We start from the raw sequence: 19,522 nt of genomic DNA, 5'->3' as shown, positions 1-19,522 counted from the left end.
AAAAAATTTACTTCTACTGATAACTGATCGAAAATGAGTGTTCCTGTGATTTTAAAGCACTTTTCTCTTCTGTAGAAATTATTTGATTTTGCGAGAAATGTTCCCCAATACCACTGCAGTATATTCCCTACATATTCCCTTCTTCCGCGATGTTTATTTATTTATCGAGTTGCTTCATACATAATGCTAGATATTTTCGTCTCTGCGTAATAGCGCACACTTTTCTCATTGCTCTTCGGGAACAGTTCTCGTCTGCTATTCGTACACAAGGACTGAACATTTTTTAAACGATTTTCCGAAAGAAAAAGAAGGAACTAGCCCTATGCTAGAAAGTTTTCTTCATTTCTGTGCTGAAATAAATTTTATTTTCTCTTTTCTAGCAGAAGTTTCTTATTATTACTGTAGAGCCTTCCAGAAACGTTCTTTTCGGCGATTTTGTACTATCAATCATTCAAATCATTGCTATTGTTGATCAGAGCATAGTTTGGCCATGGAGCGCAATTGCGCATATGTGTATATATCACTCGAGATAACGACGACATGACTAGATTGTCGATGATTGCGCGATGGAGGCAGAGGCAGAGGCAGAGGAACTGGAAATTTGTAGTCAGGATGATGCTCGGATAACAACAAACAAAGAGGATTTCCGTGGGATTACCCGTCATTTGTCGTTTTCTGGTGTCCATTTTTTCCGCAATAGCTACAATTTTCGTTTCGTTGTAGCCTTAGTTCTCCCAGCATTCAGGTTTTTTTATTCTTCTGCTGCGATTCGCTATTCTTCTGCCTTTTGTGAGAAAAAACATTTTCGTACAATAGAAGGAGATGGAATTCTTTTATTATTGTTTTTATTTTTAATTTCTCTTTTTTTTCCATTCATTATATTCATCCTCTCCCACGCGTCTTATTCCTAATGATAATCCTGATCGTCGAGTAGAGGAAAACTCGACCGAGAACGTGTTTTTTTTTCGTTATGCTCACGGATGATTCCGCGTAAATAGTTTTTGTTGTTCTCGTGCTCAAGTGCTTCTGCTTACAGACACAACTATGCAGACATGAATGAACGACAATTCTGGGAACATCCACTCGGCAGTTGGCTTAAGTAAGTGTATACGGTATTTGCGTAGGGGAAATTTCCGAGTCCTGATCCATGAAACGCTGCCGAATCATCGTTTATTTCATCGATTACCGTGCTTTTAATAACAATGCTAGTGTTTCTGAAGGGAAAAAAGTTAGAAAGATTCAACCAGAATATTTGTGTTCGATTGGCTTTTGCACGTGCCTTGCACGTGCACTGCTTAAATCTTGAAAAGAAAATGCACCAAAAATTTTATGAATTGAATTGAATGGGTGTTTTTCTTCAAATCTTACCTTATCTTTGTTTGTTTTCCTTTCCCGAACTTTTTTCTCGCTACTTTCAGTGACATCGCTTGCGGTACTTCCCCGGTAGTAGAGGAGAAAAAATGGCGATCACCCGGCCGAAGTGATCTACCGCTTGCATACGCTGAACTATGTGACGGAGTGCTGTTAAGTGTGTTATTCCATCAAATGTAAGTCATCATTTCATCCGTTCATCCGTTATTTTTTTCGAACGTTGTTTATTTTTATTTTTTATTTTTTGAAAAATTTTCCTCTTCTCATCTCATCGCTTCTCGCTCGCTTATCTCAATTGTTTGATTTGTGTGCTTCGTTTCGCGCCGATCACTATCACTTCCAGACAAAACACCCCGTTAAGTAAGTGCCTTGGATCGTTCCTGACTCATTCCCAGGTCATTATCTAACCATTGTTAAGCGTTAAGAACATTTTTCCCACACACACACACATTCCATAGAATCTATGGAATGTCGCCCCTGATTCATGCGTGTATGTTGGTCGAGTGCGATGACCAAATCGAAATCGGCCCCGCACGGCACGTCTACTAGCTCACTGAATTAGCATATTTCAAATAGACTGTGTTGCCGTCGCCCTGCGCCGAGTAATTTCCACAATGCACAACCACACCGGGCAGATCTTTTTCGATACGGTCCCATCACGTCCCATCACCACCGATTTTCTCCACGAAACCACTAATGAACGGGCGATGCGGATAACGGATCAGCCCCGCGATGGATTAACGCTAGAAATAGCGTAGTTTGTCTTTGCCGTGTTTGCAGCAGCTGGTGTGTCCCGCGAAAATTCGTTAATGAAAGCCTGAAAAACCCGACCAGCTTGAAACACGCAATCTTCGGGGCAACATATGGACGGGGGGGGGGGAGCGTCGAGGAGCGACGGGGGGTCCTTTACGTTCTTCACACTGATCAAATCTTGCAGAAAACTCACATAGAAGTTTTTTTTCCAAATCTTTCTCTTTTCCAAAAAAAAAAAATTCTCTTCCATTAATCGCCATCCCTCCAGGCCAGATTTCTCTTTTATCCAAACTTTTCCGTAACGCATCGAACCTATCGGCAACCAGAGTATTTTATTTTGTACCAACTTTTACCGATTAAGTTTCTTTTTCTTCGTTAAGTTATTTATGGATAGAATTATTCACAGATTATAATGCAATATTTAATAGAATTATTATAAAAGTACAATATATGGTAGAATCATCTACAGATTCTTTCTCTACAGAAAGGGAATTGATTTTTTTACAGGTTTCTTTACCACTTATGTAGATCAAAAAAATTGTTTTAACTGGAAAAATCTGGTAAGCTTACCGTGGAAGTTTCTAGCTTTTCTACTATGGTATCTTAACTCCGTTAATTCCTTTTTTTGCCTATAGATTTTTTTCGGGTTTATGATTTTTGATTTCTATTAGATTTATAGATCCTTTTGGTTTATATTTTAAAAAATCGATGATAGTTAGTTTGTAGTAGCCAATAAATTGGTTTCTTGTCTCGAATCCATAACTAAGACACCCAAAACACGTCTGATTTAGCAGTTAGTAGTAGTTTAAGCCATTTCCTGAATTTCAAGGAACGTCACTACCATTTTGACGACTTGCCTGCGTCAGCGAGGTTGTTCTTTTATTTAAAATTAAATTTTGCTGATAATCTATACTTTGCTCATAAAATACCGTACCCTGAAGAATTCCCCCAGGTTAAATTTAGCGTTTTGTCACTGCAAGCAATGTACAATAAAGTAAATAAAAAGATTTCCTGGTTTCATTTGAATTGAACTTGAAATTTTGATTGTAGTTAGTCTAACAAATTATAATTCTACAGTAATGTTACTGTATTCTACAGTAACAAGTTTGATTTCAGCGATAGGAATCCGAAAAAAACGTGACAGAATTCGCTGGAATGTTCATGTTGATGTTTCTTTGTTTACCATTCATCACTAATATCATCGTTGACATTATCCGTTGACGTTATACGACTGTCATTTGTCATCTGGAATTTGACAGACATCTTGCAGCTATCATAGCACGGATCATTTGATGCTTTACTGCTTCTTTTCTGCATATTTATGCAAATTTAAGTGGCCATTATTTGTTTGTGGTTGAAGGTCACAGCGGCTACGCGGGCGGCTACAGAACGATGATGGTATCTGATTTCAACAACAACACAGCACGGCGAGGGTTTTTTTTTCGGCTGCTTGCCGGCCGCTATTAGCGACATTTTAACGCGATGATTCTATGTTTGCAACGAAACGTGATTGCATAGCGGTTAAATAGCTGTTTTTCTTTCGGTTTGTGTGTGTGTGTGCGAAATCCTGCGCCGAATAGTTTTCTTTTTTTTTCGTCTCCACTTGGGTCCCATTTACGTTTTGGTTTTGTATCGTATGGTGAGCGAGCGGGGCACTTTTCTATTGTGACTAACCGCCACCGTCAGCCATCACCACCTTCTCTACGTCTCTGTCTCTCTCTCTTTCTCTATACATCCAGCTAATTGCCTATTATCCTCGATCAAGGTTAAACAAATTTCTGCGCTGCGCTGTTCCCAGCAATCATTGCTGCTCTTTCGTTTCAAATATTCAACACACCACGTTTTATAAGGTCATCCAGAAGTTCTTCAACCAACCTACGCTTACCTGTGTCGGCTAAGTTCTAAGAGAACCTCAGCAATAACAGTTAAGTGAAAGACCTTGGGACCCCGGGAACGACGTGAAGTCGGCTATAAAGGAGTTTTTTTTCCCGCTCGGGGTGGAGACGATAACCACCATCGCGATTGGCCATAAATCGTTATTTAAGGACGTGACGGCTGTGGTAGGTAGGATCCAGGAACTGAGCTGAGCACGGGCGGGGACCTCTGTTTATTTATTTATTTGTTTATTCGCGAATTATTTGTGGTCTACCGTCTGGTAAGAGTGGTTTTTGCACGTGTTTTGTATATGTGAGCATTCTACCACTTAACCATCGGTGCAGTGCAGTGTAGTGGTTAAAGGTTCCGCTTCCTGCACGATCGTTCGGAGGTTCGAATCTGCCCTGGTGCTCACCAAGCCTAAGTATGTGCACCGCATGAGTTTTGAAGAAAAAGTGCACGAATACTCCAGACAAAATTGTACCGAGTGCATACGTTTTTCTCCGTTTTTCTTTTCCAAACTGAAATTTCTGGATTTTCGCGTGACGTTGAGTTCTCTGTACAGTTACTTCAGATTTTCGTCTCTGTTTATTGTATATTTTTCGAATTTTTAACGCGAAATTTCCAAACTCTCATCAGGATGTTGGAAGAAATTTGTAACGGGAGAGGTCAAGGCAAATTCAAAATTTCTTCCATGGATATTCCCTGGATAGACAGAGAGTTCGACAGAAGATTTTTAAAAGTCACTTCTCAAAAAGTGCTGATGCGCTGTTAATGTTCGGCGTTTTGTCTCATTTTTACATCGATCTTTTGATTTTTAACTCGATTCAGTTGCTAGCGTCATTCTTTTTACGTCGCTGCAAATTTATTTATTTTTTAATTTATTTAGCGAAAATACACATATATTTACTCGCGATTCATCCTCGCAGCAACATGAAATTTTTTTTCCCGGAAGACTGCAATTTATAGGAGAAGAGTTTCCACAAACTGAAACACAATAAAACACTTATCAGTTGGAAGCATTTTTTTCACGAAAGTTTCAAAATCATACAAAAATTTCAACAATAACAAACATAACATTTGGATGCTCATAAGAAAAAAGTTGTTTTGTTGCTTATAAAACGATTTTTCCTGTTTTTTTTTTAAACTTATTTCTACGACAGTTATAGTTGTGATAAAAATCGTTAAAAAAAGATCTACGAGCATTTGCTGGTTACAGTATCCTTATTTTGTATTCGTTCAACTTCAACTTCATGTCATTTTAGAACGCAGAATTCAAGATTTCATCCCTCATATGCGGCAAGGAAACTGTTTTTTTTTTTCGGGAGAACACATCAAGATTTGCCTTTCACTTGAATTTTTCTATCTATAATTAATTAATTAATTTTCTATCTATTATTTTTTTTTTGCTTAGGACCTGCTTCAGGAAAAAGGAATCAAATCGTAGGAGTATGGCTTATTTTTTTAGGACTTTGAAAGGTGGTGTAGATGTTTTGAGAAGACCAAGACGAACTATTCAATAATGCAATTATTTGACGATATCGAAACCCGAGTTGTTCGAACAGTCGAACATTCGAAGGAAATCAAGTTGTAAATAAGAAGAGGCCATTCCTTAACTGCGTTCCGCCTTCCTAAAACCTTTGCTTTCAACTTTTCTTCTCGCTTCACAATCCTCACCACAATCCACCTCATCCTCCACAATCCTGTAGATCTTTCTCACCTCTTTGTTTTCCTTCCTATCTTCTGGAGAATTTCGAATAAAATGTTTGGTTGCGGGTTTTTTTCTTGATTTTTTGTTTATTAATAAAAGAGGCACATGTTTTCAGCGATCCATCATCGGTGGACGTGGTCTCACCACGAGAAGTTCGACAGTGTGAACAGGACCAACTCGCCAAACAGCGGCTATTCGGCGCTTTGATTGAAGCGATCCGGAAACTTTACAAGGTGAACAGCATTCCATTACTATGTGGCGTAGACTCGTCCCTCACAATTCTCCACTCGTTTTTCGTTTCGTGGATCTCTGATCGTAGTGAAATGAGACGACACCGATTTTTCCCTCAATGACTCTTAGAAAACAAGGAAACGAAACCAGTTCAGTGTTGTTGTGTCGCTCAATTTGAATGCGAATTTACGAAGCAACCGTGTGGGAAAAACGGGGCTCGTTCTGGATACGTCACTCTCAGTTCAAACTCGATAGTTTTATTATCATTTTTACCAAAAAAATCAACGTAAATTCATAATTCAATTAAATCAAAGTGTTTTTTTTAATGAAAATAAACAGAGTACAAACCAAGTAAATAAATCCAGTGAAGATAAACAAATCACAAGCAAAATAAATCAGTTAGTGACGCAATGAAGTCGTTTATGGATTTTTGCAAAGCGCAATATTATGGTCCAGATATTTTTATATTGATCTAAGATACTATTTTCTTTATTAGGAAATTTATTATTGGATTATTTTTTCTATCATTGTAATTTACATCTGCTAGTAATTAATATTTCAGCCCAACAATCCAATACACTCTGGTATCGCTAAATTAAAGAAACTATTTCATTACAGTGACGATAATTAGTTGTTACGGTAGAAATTATCTACAGGAAAAAGGCAGAGTTATCGAAATTTACTCAGAATCCAATAAAGTTAAGAAAAAAGCGAAATTTTCGAAGTTAATCATTCTGGAAGAAGGGTAAGGAATACAAATGATTGAAAAATTGAAACAAAATTAAAACATAAAAATTAACATAAATCAACTGAAATCAATCAATAACATGGATTAACATAAATAAAAACAAAGTTAAACTGTAAAAAAATACAGAACTGAAAGATACGTAGAAGAGAGTTTTATCGAACCGAATCCATATATGATTTTTCAGAGATTTTCAAAAAAGAAGGTCTTCAAGCATTTTTTTTCCTGAATGGACAAAAAAAAAGAAGAGGAGAAGAGAATTTTTCCCATGCCAATAGAAAATAGTGATGTAGAATGATCGAAAGAGGCTGTTGGATTGATGGAAACCTTTGGATTCGGATGCTTTGGATACTAGTTATACCAGTAGCGTGAAAGGGAAAACACCGACTATCCAGCCACATTCTTTCCTGTTTTGTTTACTTCTTGTACAAACACACACAAACATCTTCTTATCAAACTCTCATTCTACATCACGATTTTCTGTTTGCAAAAAGAAAAAAAAATCCCTTCTCGACCTCTTCTTCGCCCATTAAGGAAAAGAGTTGGACGATTTTTTTTGATTTTGCAATATTTCTCTTCTGTTTATCACATTTCGTTTCTGGGTTAATTGAGTAGATAATTTGTAAAATTAAGTCATCTCCCAGTCTTTCATCGTTCAAGTTCAAAAAAAAAAATATCTTTTAAACTTTAACAACAGTAGTAATTTAACGTAACATAGTTAATAATTAATAATAATATTTTTTATTATAGTTGTTATAATTCTTAACTTTTTTCTGAATGATAGTTTTCCTGGAATTGTTCGTCATAATGTTTCGATGGTTTCTAAAAAAGGAAGGGAAATTTTGTCTGGTAACACTTTTTCCGAGCAGCAAAAAAAAATGATTTCACTTTTCTATAAAAGAAATCGTCATCGTCTCATTGAAAGTCTTTCCTCCTCATGGAATTCTGGATCAGTTGAAGAAAAGTTATGAGAAAAATATATTTGAAAAAACGAAAAATTTGGCCGTCAAAAATTCGATGTATAGTGGGTGTTTTTACTTAGCGTACGAGAATCGCTCGTGTTGCTTAAGGTCAGGTTAAATTTTAGTTTAGAACCAACTAAACAATCTATAATCTTCCTAAATGGTTCGTTTTCTGATTCCGAAGAGGGAATCAGATGGATTTTTTGTCGGATAGCAGCGGTTTGGGGGACTGCGGGGGGCTTGGGCTTGTCCACTTAGCCTATAAAAGTCTGGCAAAAGAGATATGAATGGAGAGAGAGAGCGGAGTGTGAGGAAAAGTTGAGTTCCAAGAGGAGGAAAACTGCTGCACTTTTCTTCAAGAGATTCCCTCGAAAAACACGTTTTGCTGGCTGGTTGTATACATACATATCTTGTTCGATGACGGGCGCCGAGGTGCTGCTAAGAACACTGGTTGTCGGATGAGATCAGGAGGATCGCTGCCTGCCTGCGCGCGCGACGTGCGCGCGACGCTTTTCCAGAACTTTCACTCATCTCTGTGGAATTTCCTGCCTTCCTTACTATTACTGTAACTAGATAAAAATCTATTTAAAGCACTTTTCTCCCCAAAATTATGGCTTGGTTAGTATAACTGTAACTGGGTGTGTGAGAATCTTTTCAAAACAATTTTTTTTCCGAGAATAAATAACTCTGAGCACTTTTCACCAAACCAGACTGGAGTTGGTGGAATTCTACAAAGAATACTGGGATTTTTGAGATTTTTAGTGATTAAGGAACCGTATCCCTGAATCATTGACGTGTTTCTTATTTTACACTGACTTTAATTTTTATCGTTTGTCTAAAGTCTAAGTTCTCATTCTTGTTTTTGCCATTTTTTTTCTCATTTTTTTCTGTTAATTCTTAAGATGGTAGTAAATAATTCGCATTTTTCCATTAATCAGAAATCAAGGGAAAAAGTCAAATATATGAATCGATATATTAGTCTACCCAACAAATAATGCGATTTTCTTTAATTTTATTCGCTTTTTGATTGAAAAATGAGATAAATTGCAATAGAAATAATGATATAACTGAGAATTTAATTTTTGGATTTTTCTTCTAAAATTAAACCATAGTGTCCTCCATTTTTTAGCGCTCCTTCTTGTTTTACGAATTCCAAAGGTTTCGATGCCTCGCTTCCAGAATTTACTGCCCATGACAAAAAAATGCAGCCCCGTTGAAAATTTTCGGGATCGCTTGATACATATGGTTAGGTGTAACATATAGTGCACAGACTAAATAAAAGTTTAAAAGAAAAAGAAATAAAAAAATAAATAGGATGTAAAATGTTGGAGAAAACCTCAAAAGTTAAAAATTCGTGTATTTTATTTTATTATTTTTTATATTTATATTTTATTATTTTTTATTATTTATTTTATTTTATTATTTTTTATACTTTTTATAATTTATTTATCATATTGTTTACAAAATAAAAAATTTTTGAATGAAATTATATCTGTACTGATCGCACATCATGTTTACTTGCTTTGTTTACTTTTTGTTTATTTCACGTCTCGGAGCGCTCGGAATTCAACAGAAAAGGGATAAATTTGTACATATTTACGCTAAAAAACGAAATTACCGCAGAGCATGTTTCAAAACAAATCAACAATAAAAAGAAAAAATGGAAGAATTACAATAATTGAATAATAATAATTTAATAATCATAATTTTAAACAAATCAACAAAAAAGAGACCCGTAGAAAATTTGCGTTAGCTTTAAAATTTTTAAATTAAAGCTATTAGACGATAATGCAGATGGATACTGTACTCTTTCCTTCCCATCCGATCATTTTCGTCTCCAGGACACGAAATTTCGTGGAAATTCCATGACTATTTGAAATTTGCTGTTCTTCTGTAATTTTTCAATCAGCCCTATTCATAACAGTGTTTTTCAATCGATTTTTTATCCTTAAACCTTTTAGAAGATCCTGGAACGTATGAAATGTGCTTCTGGTGCAATCTATGACTAAGCATAGGAATTTCATTTGGTTTTTTGGTCCAGAAACGCTTCCCAGCTGGCTGACGTTTTTTTTTCCTGGCATCGAAGGGAAATGTTCTCATCTCCGTTCGCTTTCACATCCACACTTCCAAATTGAGTGCTATCGGTTCCTGTCCACTATTTTGTCCTTGAGAATTCGTTGAGAACGTTCTTCACGCTTGAGAACCTCTTCTGTCTTCCCAATCTTTAAGGACCATGATTGATCGGAACTAACTTTTAACAGATGTCATAGCCGCTGGACCATGAGAAGCTACAGAGTGTTTTCTGCTGTTAAGGCGTAACTCTATCATAGTAAACAAACTTATTTATTTATTTATCTACAGGATTTAATAGATTTTACAGAATTTCTGTAATTTGTAATATAAAACATATAACATACATATAACATATAAAAAAGTAGAAGGGGAGAGATTGTAAACTATAATAAATTTTTGTATTTATTATCTATATATATTTCATATTTATTTTCTTCAATTTTAATTTTTTTCAACATTTTATGGACCTCAAATTGAACTGTAAATAAAAATTACACGTTATCGAAAGATTAGGCAAACATTAATTCCATCTTTGCCTAACAATTACGCTCCAATGTTGGTGGAAAAAAATAGAAGTGAAGAAAAATATAATCAAAAGTATAAGAAGAAAAAAACATAGATATATTAAAATGCATACAAATCACAGAGTTTACATGAAATTAGCTCCTTTCTTGATATCCAGATTTTTTTGAGAAATTTTATACACTATTGGTGCACCAAAAAGGAGGAATAAAAAAAATTTCATTTCCGTGTCAGAGAAAAATCTGGATTAGTTCTTTTTGGCAAAAGAAATTGACGTTGTCGTCCTTGATGCGCATAAATCAAATCATTTTTCTCTTATAGCCGGTGAAAAATTCTCTTGCCAGATTTTTTTCTTTCTCTTCCTCGAATCCAGAACGCGTCGAATTTAAAATTCATGAATTTTCCCAACAAAAGCAAACTATTGAGCATATTCATTTTCAATAAGGTGGTTTCAATGGTCGTGGCGTTCAATATTTACCTATTATTTCTATTTTATTTCTTATTTTTGTTCATAATACTTCAATATTTCAATATTTATTTATTTATTTATCTATTCATTTAATTGTGACAAACATTATTGGTAGAATTTTACATTGTTTTTTAGTTGTTTTCTCTCGAAAATTCCATCGCATCTCGTAGTTTTCCGTAATCCGTGCGATTTTTTTCTAGCGTCGACTACGTCAACTGATCGTACTGTCCCCGCCCGATATTCTAACTATCGTACGTAATCCGCGTGCAGGTACGTCCTTGTTTATTTTATTTTATTGCCGCTCGTTATTTCCGCTGGTTAGCAATGTTGCGTTTTGTGTGTGTGCGCCTGCCAAATCCTTTTGATCCTCGTTTTCTCGTCGTGGAATTTTATTGCGCAACGGCCTGCTATGTTTGTCATATGGTATGTGTATGGTCAACGGAATGAAACCAGGCGGGTTTTGCTGGGAATTTTCAAGGAATCGTCGCCCCGTCACTCTTTGCATCGCTTCACATCTTCCCACTGCTATTACTAGGAGGAGTGCGTGGGCGGCACACCACGAGGACATAAAGGCTCCGAGGGTCGCTTCGTAAACTGACCGCAAGGTCCAGCGCATATGTGTGCGATGTGTTCGGCTGGCCCAGCGGTTCGACTTTCTCAGCACTCTATTATTATTATTATTCTCAGAATCGCAAATCTCGAATCGCAGCGTTTCTGTTCGCATCGTGAACGATATCGCGCTTTTTATTCGTCGTTAACACTGCCTTTTCGCATACTTAAATTGGTCATAAGAAGTTTATGTTCGGCCAGATGCTCATGAAATCGCACCGCCGCTGTCGCCGACGGTGTTCCATGTCGCGGTTTATAGCCACCGCTGTCCGTTATTCTTCTGCCGCATCATACATACGCATCGGTCTCGTACGGTAGCTCTGTTCGGTCATTCTAACACTTATTTACCTTACTCAAATTAATATTATTATTACTAGTATTGGGCCGAGTGCAGGTAACGCAGTCGGTTAGAGGTTCCGCTGCCTGCACGATCGATTCGATTCGGTTCGAATCCGCTCTAGTGCTCACCAAGCTCTTCATCCATCCGGGGTCGATAAATTCGTACCAGACTTGTCTGGGAGGATAAAAACACTGACTTGACACATCGGCTAGCCCCCGCAAGTCATTGTATAGGCCAGCTACACGTTCGTGAACTTCAAACGATCCTGAATTGAAGTGAGCGTGGTGGCGAAGGTCCCAAGCGGATTAATTACCGCCGGACACATTTTCAGCCTTTATTTCAAATTACTACTATTATTACTATTATTTTACTTATTCAAATTAATGCTTTTTTTATTTGTTCAGCTAATAGTCACTTCACTTAATCATTTAAAAGAAAATTTCTCTGGATTCTGAATTCTGGATTCTATTAAGTGGTATCTGCTTATTTACTATATCATATTGTTTGATTACACATTATTTTATTTATTTTTGTTTATTTTTCGCACTCTTAAAAGAGGATTTTTATTGCTGTGTGCCTAATGGAAGAAAAAATGAAAAGGTTACAGGAGAAGTTCCCAAGGAAATAAAGAAAATGAAAAAAAATGGCAAGGACAGGAAATTACAGGTGAAGGTGGGTTATTTCTTAGGTAATCAAACGACTCAAGGCCCATTCACACCGTAATTTCTTGTCCTCGCCACTTTTTCACCTTTTTTATTTCCTTGAGAACGTCTACTATGATCTTTTTCTTTTTTTTTTAAATAACTTTAGAAGATCCTGCGTTAAAATTTTACTTCACCAATAAAATTATGAAGGAGATTTCTGAGAGTTCGCTTGGCAATTAATTCTAGGATAGTTTTTTCCTCCAGAAACTGTAGGTATAACAGTATTTGTGATGGTTCCTGGTTTGATTCTTTGTTTTGAATGAATCTCAAGAAAAAAAATCTAGCAGTTACTAGGGAAAATTGTTCATAACGTTATTTGCTCAGAGTTAATTAATTTATAGTTTTTAAAATATTTTTTGATGATTTTTGTAAAATATAATAATATGTAAAATATACAAAGACCATAATGGCTTCAGCGATGGCAAGCCTTCGGGAAAAATTAAAGTAAGTAAACATTAGTTCCACGAAGATTTTTTTGGCAAACTCGAAATAGATATGTAGAGTTTTTTTTAGATTTTTCTACCCTTTTTTCTGAAATAAAATCCTAAGAATTTTTTTGAAAGATTGTGGTCTAAACTTTTCTTCCTCCTTTAGTTTTTCGGTTGCTTCATGGGCGTTTTCGATGTTAAATTAAATTTTATCTTTTTCCTCTTTCCGGTGAGAAAATTCTCCGAAATCCTGAGAACTCATTGTAAAGCTAATTCCCTGCTGTAGCTCTTGGATGCTTCCTGAAATTAGTGAAATTTTGAGAAGTTTTTTTCCCGCCGGTTGTCCTCTTTCTTTCGTCCAAATGTCCTTGATTGGTCTTTATTGAGAGGTTTAGCGGAACATAAAAACACGAATGAGAGGAGTTCTTCGTTGAATTTGTGATTTTTCTGGTTTTCGAGGTAGTATCATACCTCATTGTTGATCGAGACGGGTTTGATATTTATTGATCCGCTCGTGTCTCTGTGAATCCTCGTATTCTCTCTCTTGGAAGCGGATCCTCTCTTTTTCCTTCTTTAGTTTGGTTTTTTCAGACGTTGAAGACTATTTTTCAACTGTGGACACTCATATTTGTCTCTAATAATGATTATTTGGGACCCTACATTTTTGGAGTGATTTTTTGAGAAGTTAGCATCTTTTCCAGGTTATTTTTGTGAGAAATTTGAGACGAGAAATAACCAAGGACAAATTTCTCTTGCCCACCAATCACATATGTCCTTCCCTAGCCGCTGTTGTTTTTTTCTCTTGTCAACGAAATTTTCCGCCATCGCCGGGGATTACTACGAACTGCCAATCTGTTCACTTCTGCCTGGTTTTTCTCGCCTCCTTCTCCTCCTCCTCGTTCCCACCACTTTGTCTTGCGCTCGCGCGGACGCACGATCCGTTCCCATATCTGGCCGTTCGGCCATCCTTCGTTTTGGGGCGCCTTCACTGACCTGAGATGCCGACTGCTCAAACAAAACCGCCGTCGTCCAACCTACTCGACTTCTCATCGTTCATCGATTTCTTATAGCCTGGAAGTAGCGTAGCTTCTTTCCGGGATTATCCTTCATCCTATCGCGGTTTATTACACAGCGATCGCTGCTCGCAACTGTAATCTATTATATAAACCAATTCGAGCCTAGCTGTGACACCTAGTTCTGTAGCGGTCACATAGATCCATAACAAGTTGCTGGAATCCAGAAGGATACATCCAGAACTAGCACATGATGCGGTGCTTACCATCTTCGATCAGCTGTTATTCTATGAAGGTGATAATTTGTGATCGTTGGCGTGACCGAAACAGGGCGCCATGTGCAGCCCCGGGTGGGATAGGTCTCCGCGTACCAGTTTCGCCCCGACGTCTACCAGTTAACGGGGCGCAGCTAATTCGAATTCTCCTAATCCGTCCGTCCGTCGGTGTGTGTTGTTGTTGTCGCGACGTGTACGTACGTTGACCGGCCGTCAACGTTGCGCAGTAACACCGCTGCCCACCACCACCGCCGCCGCCGCCGCCGCCGTTGTCCTCCACTGTCGCCATCGCCGCCACCGACCGCCGCCGCCATCACAATCCTCATTTGCATATCCGCCAATGCACATTCACCGCGCGGTCACATCGTAATAAACCACGAACTTTGACCCTGAACTTTTAAACCTGGAAATTTTAGTAGTTCAGGATTTCACCACCTCTTTCTCCACATCATTTGATCTAGTTCTCTTGTTTAAAACAGCTCTTTCCAATTCTATAGCATCCAGGAAGGAATTTCCTTCGATTTCATTGCACCAAGAATCCTACAGGGTTAGTTCCCTGAGGATAAATGCCAATGTAGAAGCCTTTATTGAGCACTTGAACTTGCTTTTCATGTCCAATTTATGAATTTTTATTTTTATTTATTCCATAATAAATTTCCATGTTTGTTTTGACCTTGAATCTGTTGTAATTTTGTATGAAAGCCCCGTTGCACTATTAATATCCTCTTTTTTTTGTTATACAGGATTTTCTTCAAAAAAAAACCACCAAAAGTTGCACAAGACCTTATTAATCTAAGCATACTTTAAAATTATTAAAATTAACTAAGTTTTAATTTTATTTCCCCTTTTTTCAACACAATCTTCAGCTGAGTTTTGAAGTGGTTTTTTCCGAATTTATTATTTTCTATTTTCAAAATTAAAACTTAGTTAATTTAAATCTTTAAGAATTGCGATCTTTAAGAATTGCTTTGTGAAAAATTCCTGATATAACCTCCACATAAATTCTTTGGGGAGGTTGTCGTGATAGCGCATCTTGTTCCATGGAATGGTTTTCCATGTATCCTTTCCAGGAATACTATGAACTGGAAATTTTCCGTAAATTTCTGCGTTTTTCCTTTCAAAGGTGGTACACCCACCACCTGTTTGAGTCTCGTGGTTTTACCAAGTACAAAAAAATACATGAACCTCCCCAATTCGATCGAACGAAAGTACGATTCTTGAAAATCTCAGAGCGATCGGGAAGAAGAGATTTTTTCTGGGGAAAAGAAGCTGTTGAAACATTAAATTCTTCATAAAGTGCTCAGTTTGATAGTAGTCGAAAATTCTCGGATAATACATGAAATAAGGGAGTAACGAGGAGTAAATAAGTCTGTAGAAAATCTCGTGAAATTTTGTTTTTTTTTTTCAAAATGATTTCCTATCTTTTTTCTTTAACTTAACGTCCAGTTTTCGAAAAATTTAAAGATTTTGAATCTTCTAAACCGATAATAAATAGTTTAATTTTATTTGTTTAATTTGTTGGAATTATCGAATATTCTGAAAAGAAAGTGCTATTAAATGAATGTTCATCACAGATTGTTTAGTTTTTTTGACATAGTATGATTAGTCTTTCTTCTTTCTTTCTTTTTATTTTTTGATAATTCCACTTCATCCATAGGTTTTTCTCCCCAAAAAAAGAGCAGCAAAATCTGCATAAGACCTTATTAATCTAAGCATACTTTAAAATTATTTAACTTAACTAATATACATTCGCTAATCATTGTAGAAGCAGATTTTAAATCTATTCGAAGGAGCATGCACATATTTTTGTCTTTTTTGTTAGAACTAATTACTATTTTTGTATTATTTACTTGTTTTATTTATTTATTTATTACGCCCGATGACGTGATAAAAGGATGAGGCAAGGATGAATATATTATAAATAAATAGCAAAAAATATGGAAACAGAATAATAAAGTCATTTTATTGTTATTCTTAAGTTTTTAATGATCGTTTTAATTGAATTTAATATTTGTACATGTTCGAATAAAAATAATTTCATTTTTGAGACATGTAGCAAGACTTTCGAGATCGGTATCCTCGCTTGTTGTCATTTTTTTACCGTAACAAATAATTATGTAAATAAAAACACCTTATCTTAAAACGATGACTAACCTTACGTGATCTGAGCCTTGTCATGTGCATAACTTTGATTATGAGAATATTTGTGAAAATTCCCAAGGATTTTCTTGTAATTTTCTTGTGGAAAGCGGTGTACAGGTAGTTTTTTTTTTCGGATAACCACAGTCCAGTACTATTAATCCACCATTCTAACAAATTTCCTTAGTGTTGTTTTTCTTAAAGTTTGAATTTGTTTTGGTAAATAATAGGCTATGTTTTGATTCATAACAGAGCAGATCAGAGCGTACATAGTTTGTTTATGTTTATACTTTTTGTGCTGAGCTGCGCACGTGCTGATTCGAGCGTTAATCGCTATTCGAAATATATTCGCAAAATTCGAAAAATCTTTCAAAAATCCCGCAAATCAACCCGTTATTCGTCAGGAATCGCTGTAAAAGTGAGCATTTGAAGAGCAATTCCTCCGCTCTCGTTTTCCGTTCGTCGCCGAAATTCAGGTTTCACGGGTGAAAACGAGAGGTTTATTCTGAGAGGAGAGTAAAGAAGAAGAGAATGGACAGCAGCCAAGGTTGTTGCTATTATTTTTTTCTATGTCGGCGGCGTGTAGAAAAAAAAAACCCGAAAACCATCCGTTTGTCCACATCTGTACCTGTCGTGGATTTGTGAATGATGGACAAACACCGATCTACGGAACGGACACCTTTACAGGATGTATTCTGGTCGGGTGTGTGTGTGTGTGTGCGTTCGGTTCTTGTTGTACAAACTTGATCGAGTGCACCATCGATGAACGATGTTTGCACCACGGGAACACACTCGTCGTTTCTTTACTGTTCAATTGTGAACGTATGTATGTTCGTTCCTATGCGACCGTACATACCGTATCCTCCCGCTGTATGCGCTCTATCACGCACTACTCTTATCTCCTGCGGAATTTATATGGGCGCAGCATTTTTGTTTGTTGTGTAGCCGCGTTTACAAGCGTGTAGTCATTCTTGTTCGGCGGTCGTTCGAATTGTGGCTAATTTTCCACTTCAGACCCGTCACCTACTGCTCCTGGTGCTCGTACTGTATTCATCGTGTGTATTTTTCCCCTTTTGTCTACTTGTAGTCGTTTAAATGCGGTTTGCTACCGTCAGAACATAATTCCCAGCGGCATCTGAGTCATAGAGGCGTCGGCGACGGCGACGGCGACGGAGGCGGAAGCGAACGGCCGTTCGGCCGCCGGCGTCCGTACACGGTTGTGTGTGCTGTGTGTTGTGGGTGTGTGTATGTGTGTTGTTCGGTCGCTATCACTCCTGTACTAAGGTCATCGGCGACATTCTGTCGTCGCTTTTATCGCTGTCGCTGTCGACCACCATCCCATAACACACACACACACGTTCCAAAACACATAAACGACCCGACCGACACCGCACCTTGGAGATTTTCACGGAATTTTTCACTGGAAGATTTTCTCGGAACTCTTTCTCCAGGATAGGAAGCAAATTATTCTCTCCATCTTATTATTGTTTTCGTAGCGTAGCGATACGCTATACCAGTGCGACACATTTTTTTTATGACCTATCAGGATCACGTTCGGTTTGTAATTGTCCCCTGTTGATGGCGCTAACATCCATCCAAAAATTATCCAAATCCGTATCGGGCGCTCGCTCTGGCTTCGCTTATGTTCAATTTTTCTAAACTTTCCAGAAATTCTAATCGATATGAGATCAAGCGTAAAAAGAAAATAGAGATGAAAGTTGTATGATTATTTTCTATTCTTTCTTTGTGGAATATAGTATAAGTATAAAGTATAAAAAGCATATATATTATAATAATATAGCGTCAATATAGTATATATAAGTAGTATAGTATAAAATATTGCTTTTTTTTTGGTGTTTAAATATCTGAAATTTTATTTGGAATACATTGGAAAAAAGGCAAACTATTTGAAGGATTTGATCTGATATTTGAGGATCTGTCGAACTAAAAATAGACCTGGACAACTTCCTTTAAGTTATTGTTTGGAGCAAATTTTGAATATTTTAGGATAGCTAAACCTAGGACCTAGGACCTAGCTAATAATTGCATTAATCCTTGAAGTGGATGATTTAGGGTTAGAAATTGTCTTATCGTAGAAGAATTAATTATTTCCCCTGAAAAAAGCGAAAAAATCCAAGATTTCTGCGAACATATAGAACAACTTTTTTAAAAGAATATTCTTTAAAATATCCTATTAATAATTTTTATAATATATATTTGTATTTCATAATGTTAATATATAAATATTTTTTTATGGAATCGAGTAAAAGATATCTGTTAGTGTTAATTTCTAAGGAATACATCAACAAGGCACTATTTGTAAACTTTTACAATTTAATTGAAAATTTAATCTGATAATTAGTAGTTTTACTTTCTAAACTGGAGGTCATAAGTTATTTCGATCGAACTATTCTGAATTATTAAAAAGAATAACTGCGTTTTTTTTTCCATTCAGTCAATCGATCCGCACTGAATTCTAAGATTTTTCCCAGAAAATATATGGAAATATTTATGGAATTTCATTCTAAAAATTAGGACTTTGCTTTGCTCTGAGATGATTTTTTCTCCTTCTTCTGTTGTTCTGCAAAGATACACTGACATCGCTTATCTTTCTCATAAATTATTGAAAAAGACAGTTGTTCTACGAGTGGCCTTAAATCAGGCGACTTTGTACTGTTTATTCTTTAGAACACAAAATGAACTCGATAGAGGAAAAAAGATGAATAAAAAAAGATAGAAAAGAGCCAACAATAGCTTATAACCATTGAGTTTTAGAATGTGTATAAGTAGGTAATGATGAATGTGATTACGGTAGAAGAATATAGATATTATGTGGCATTCATGGCTTTTTAATGATTTCAGAAATTAGGGAATTAAGTGAATTAAAAATAAGATAGATTTTGATTCATTTGAGTTGTCCAGGAGGGAATAGGTAGATTGTTCCAGAAAACAAAAAAGAATTTATACCTTCTTGGTCTATGGTTTTGGAAATTTACAAAATATTCATGTAATGTTTACTGTATTCCAACCATTCTGCTCTGAATCTATTCAGAGTCACTAAACTGTTACACTAAAGCTTCAATAAAAAATTGCTCAAGAATGAAAAGATTAGAATAAAATTTTAATATAAATATTAAATAAATAATGTATTGAATTTAAAAATAATCCAGTAATTCATAAATAATGATAAGTTGAATGAAAACATCATAGTTTTCGTTGAGATCTACGCTATAAAAAAAGCTACACTGAACGATCATTGCGAATTTTTCAAAGGGATTTTTTTTAATGTACTTAACGAAAAT

General features: G+C 36.3%; 1 protein-coding gene across 2 annotated transcripts in view; it reads left to right on the top strand.

Moving 5' to 3' along the window:
* Positions 1-1,052: 1,052 nt before the first annotated feature.
* RB195_015838 (uncharacterized protein) overlaps positions 1,053-19,522 on the top strand; it is a gene marked incomplete at both ends in the record, with an annotated part of 52,585 nt that continues 34,115 nt past the window's right edge. Inside the window, 5 exons of one of the 2 annotated variants that reach the window (XM_013440615.2) lie at positions 1,053-1,099; positions 1,419-1,547; positions 5,826-5,943; positions 10,913-10,982; positions 11,400-11,470. In XM_013440615.2, the coding sequence (XP_013296069.2) occupies positions 1,053-1,099; positions 1,419-1,547; positions 5,826-5,943; positions 10,913-10,982; positions 11,400-11,470 (435 nt within the window). Of the gene's footprint in view, positions 1,100-1,418; positions 1,548-5,825; positions 5,944-10,912; positions 10,983-11,399; positions 11,471-19,522 lie in introns of those variants that run through there. The other variant, XM_064206740.1, reaches the window with a different exon arrangement.

Source organism: Necator americanus, chromosome V (genome assembly GCF_031761385.1).
Source record: "Necator americanus strain Aroian chromosome V, whole genome shotgun sequence".
Taxonomy (NCBI): domain Eukaryota; kingdom Metazoa; phylum Nematoda; class Chromadorea; order Rhabditida; family Ancylostomatidae; genus Necator; species Necator americanus.
Note: the sequence above shows the minus strand (reverse complement) of the source record. Positions and strands in the feature narration are given on the sequence as shown.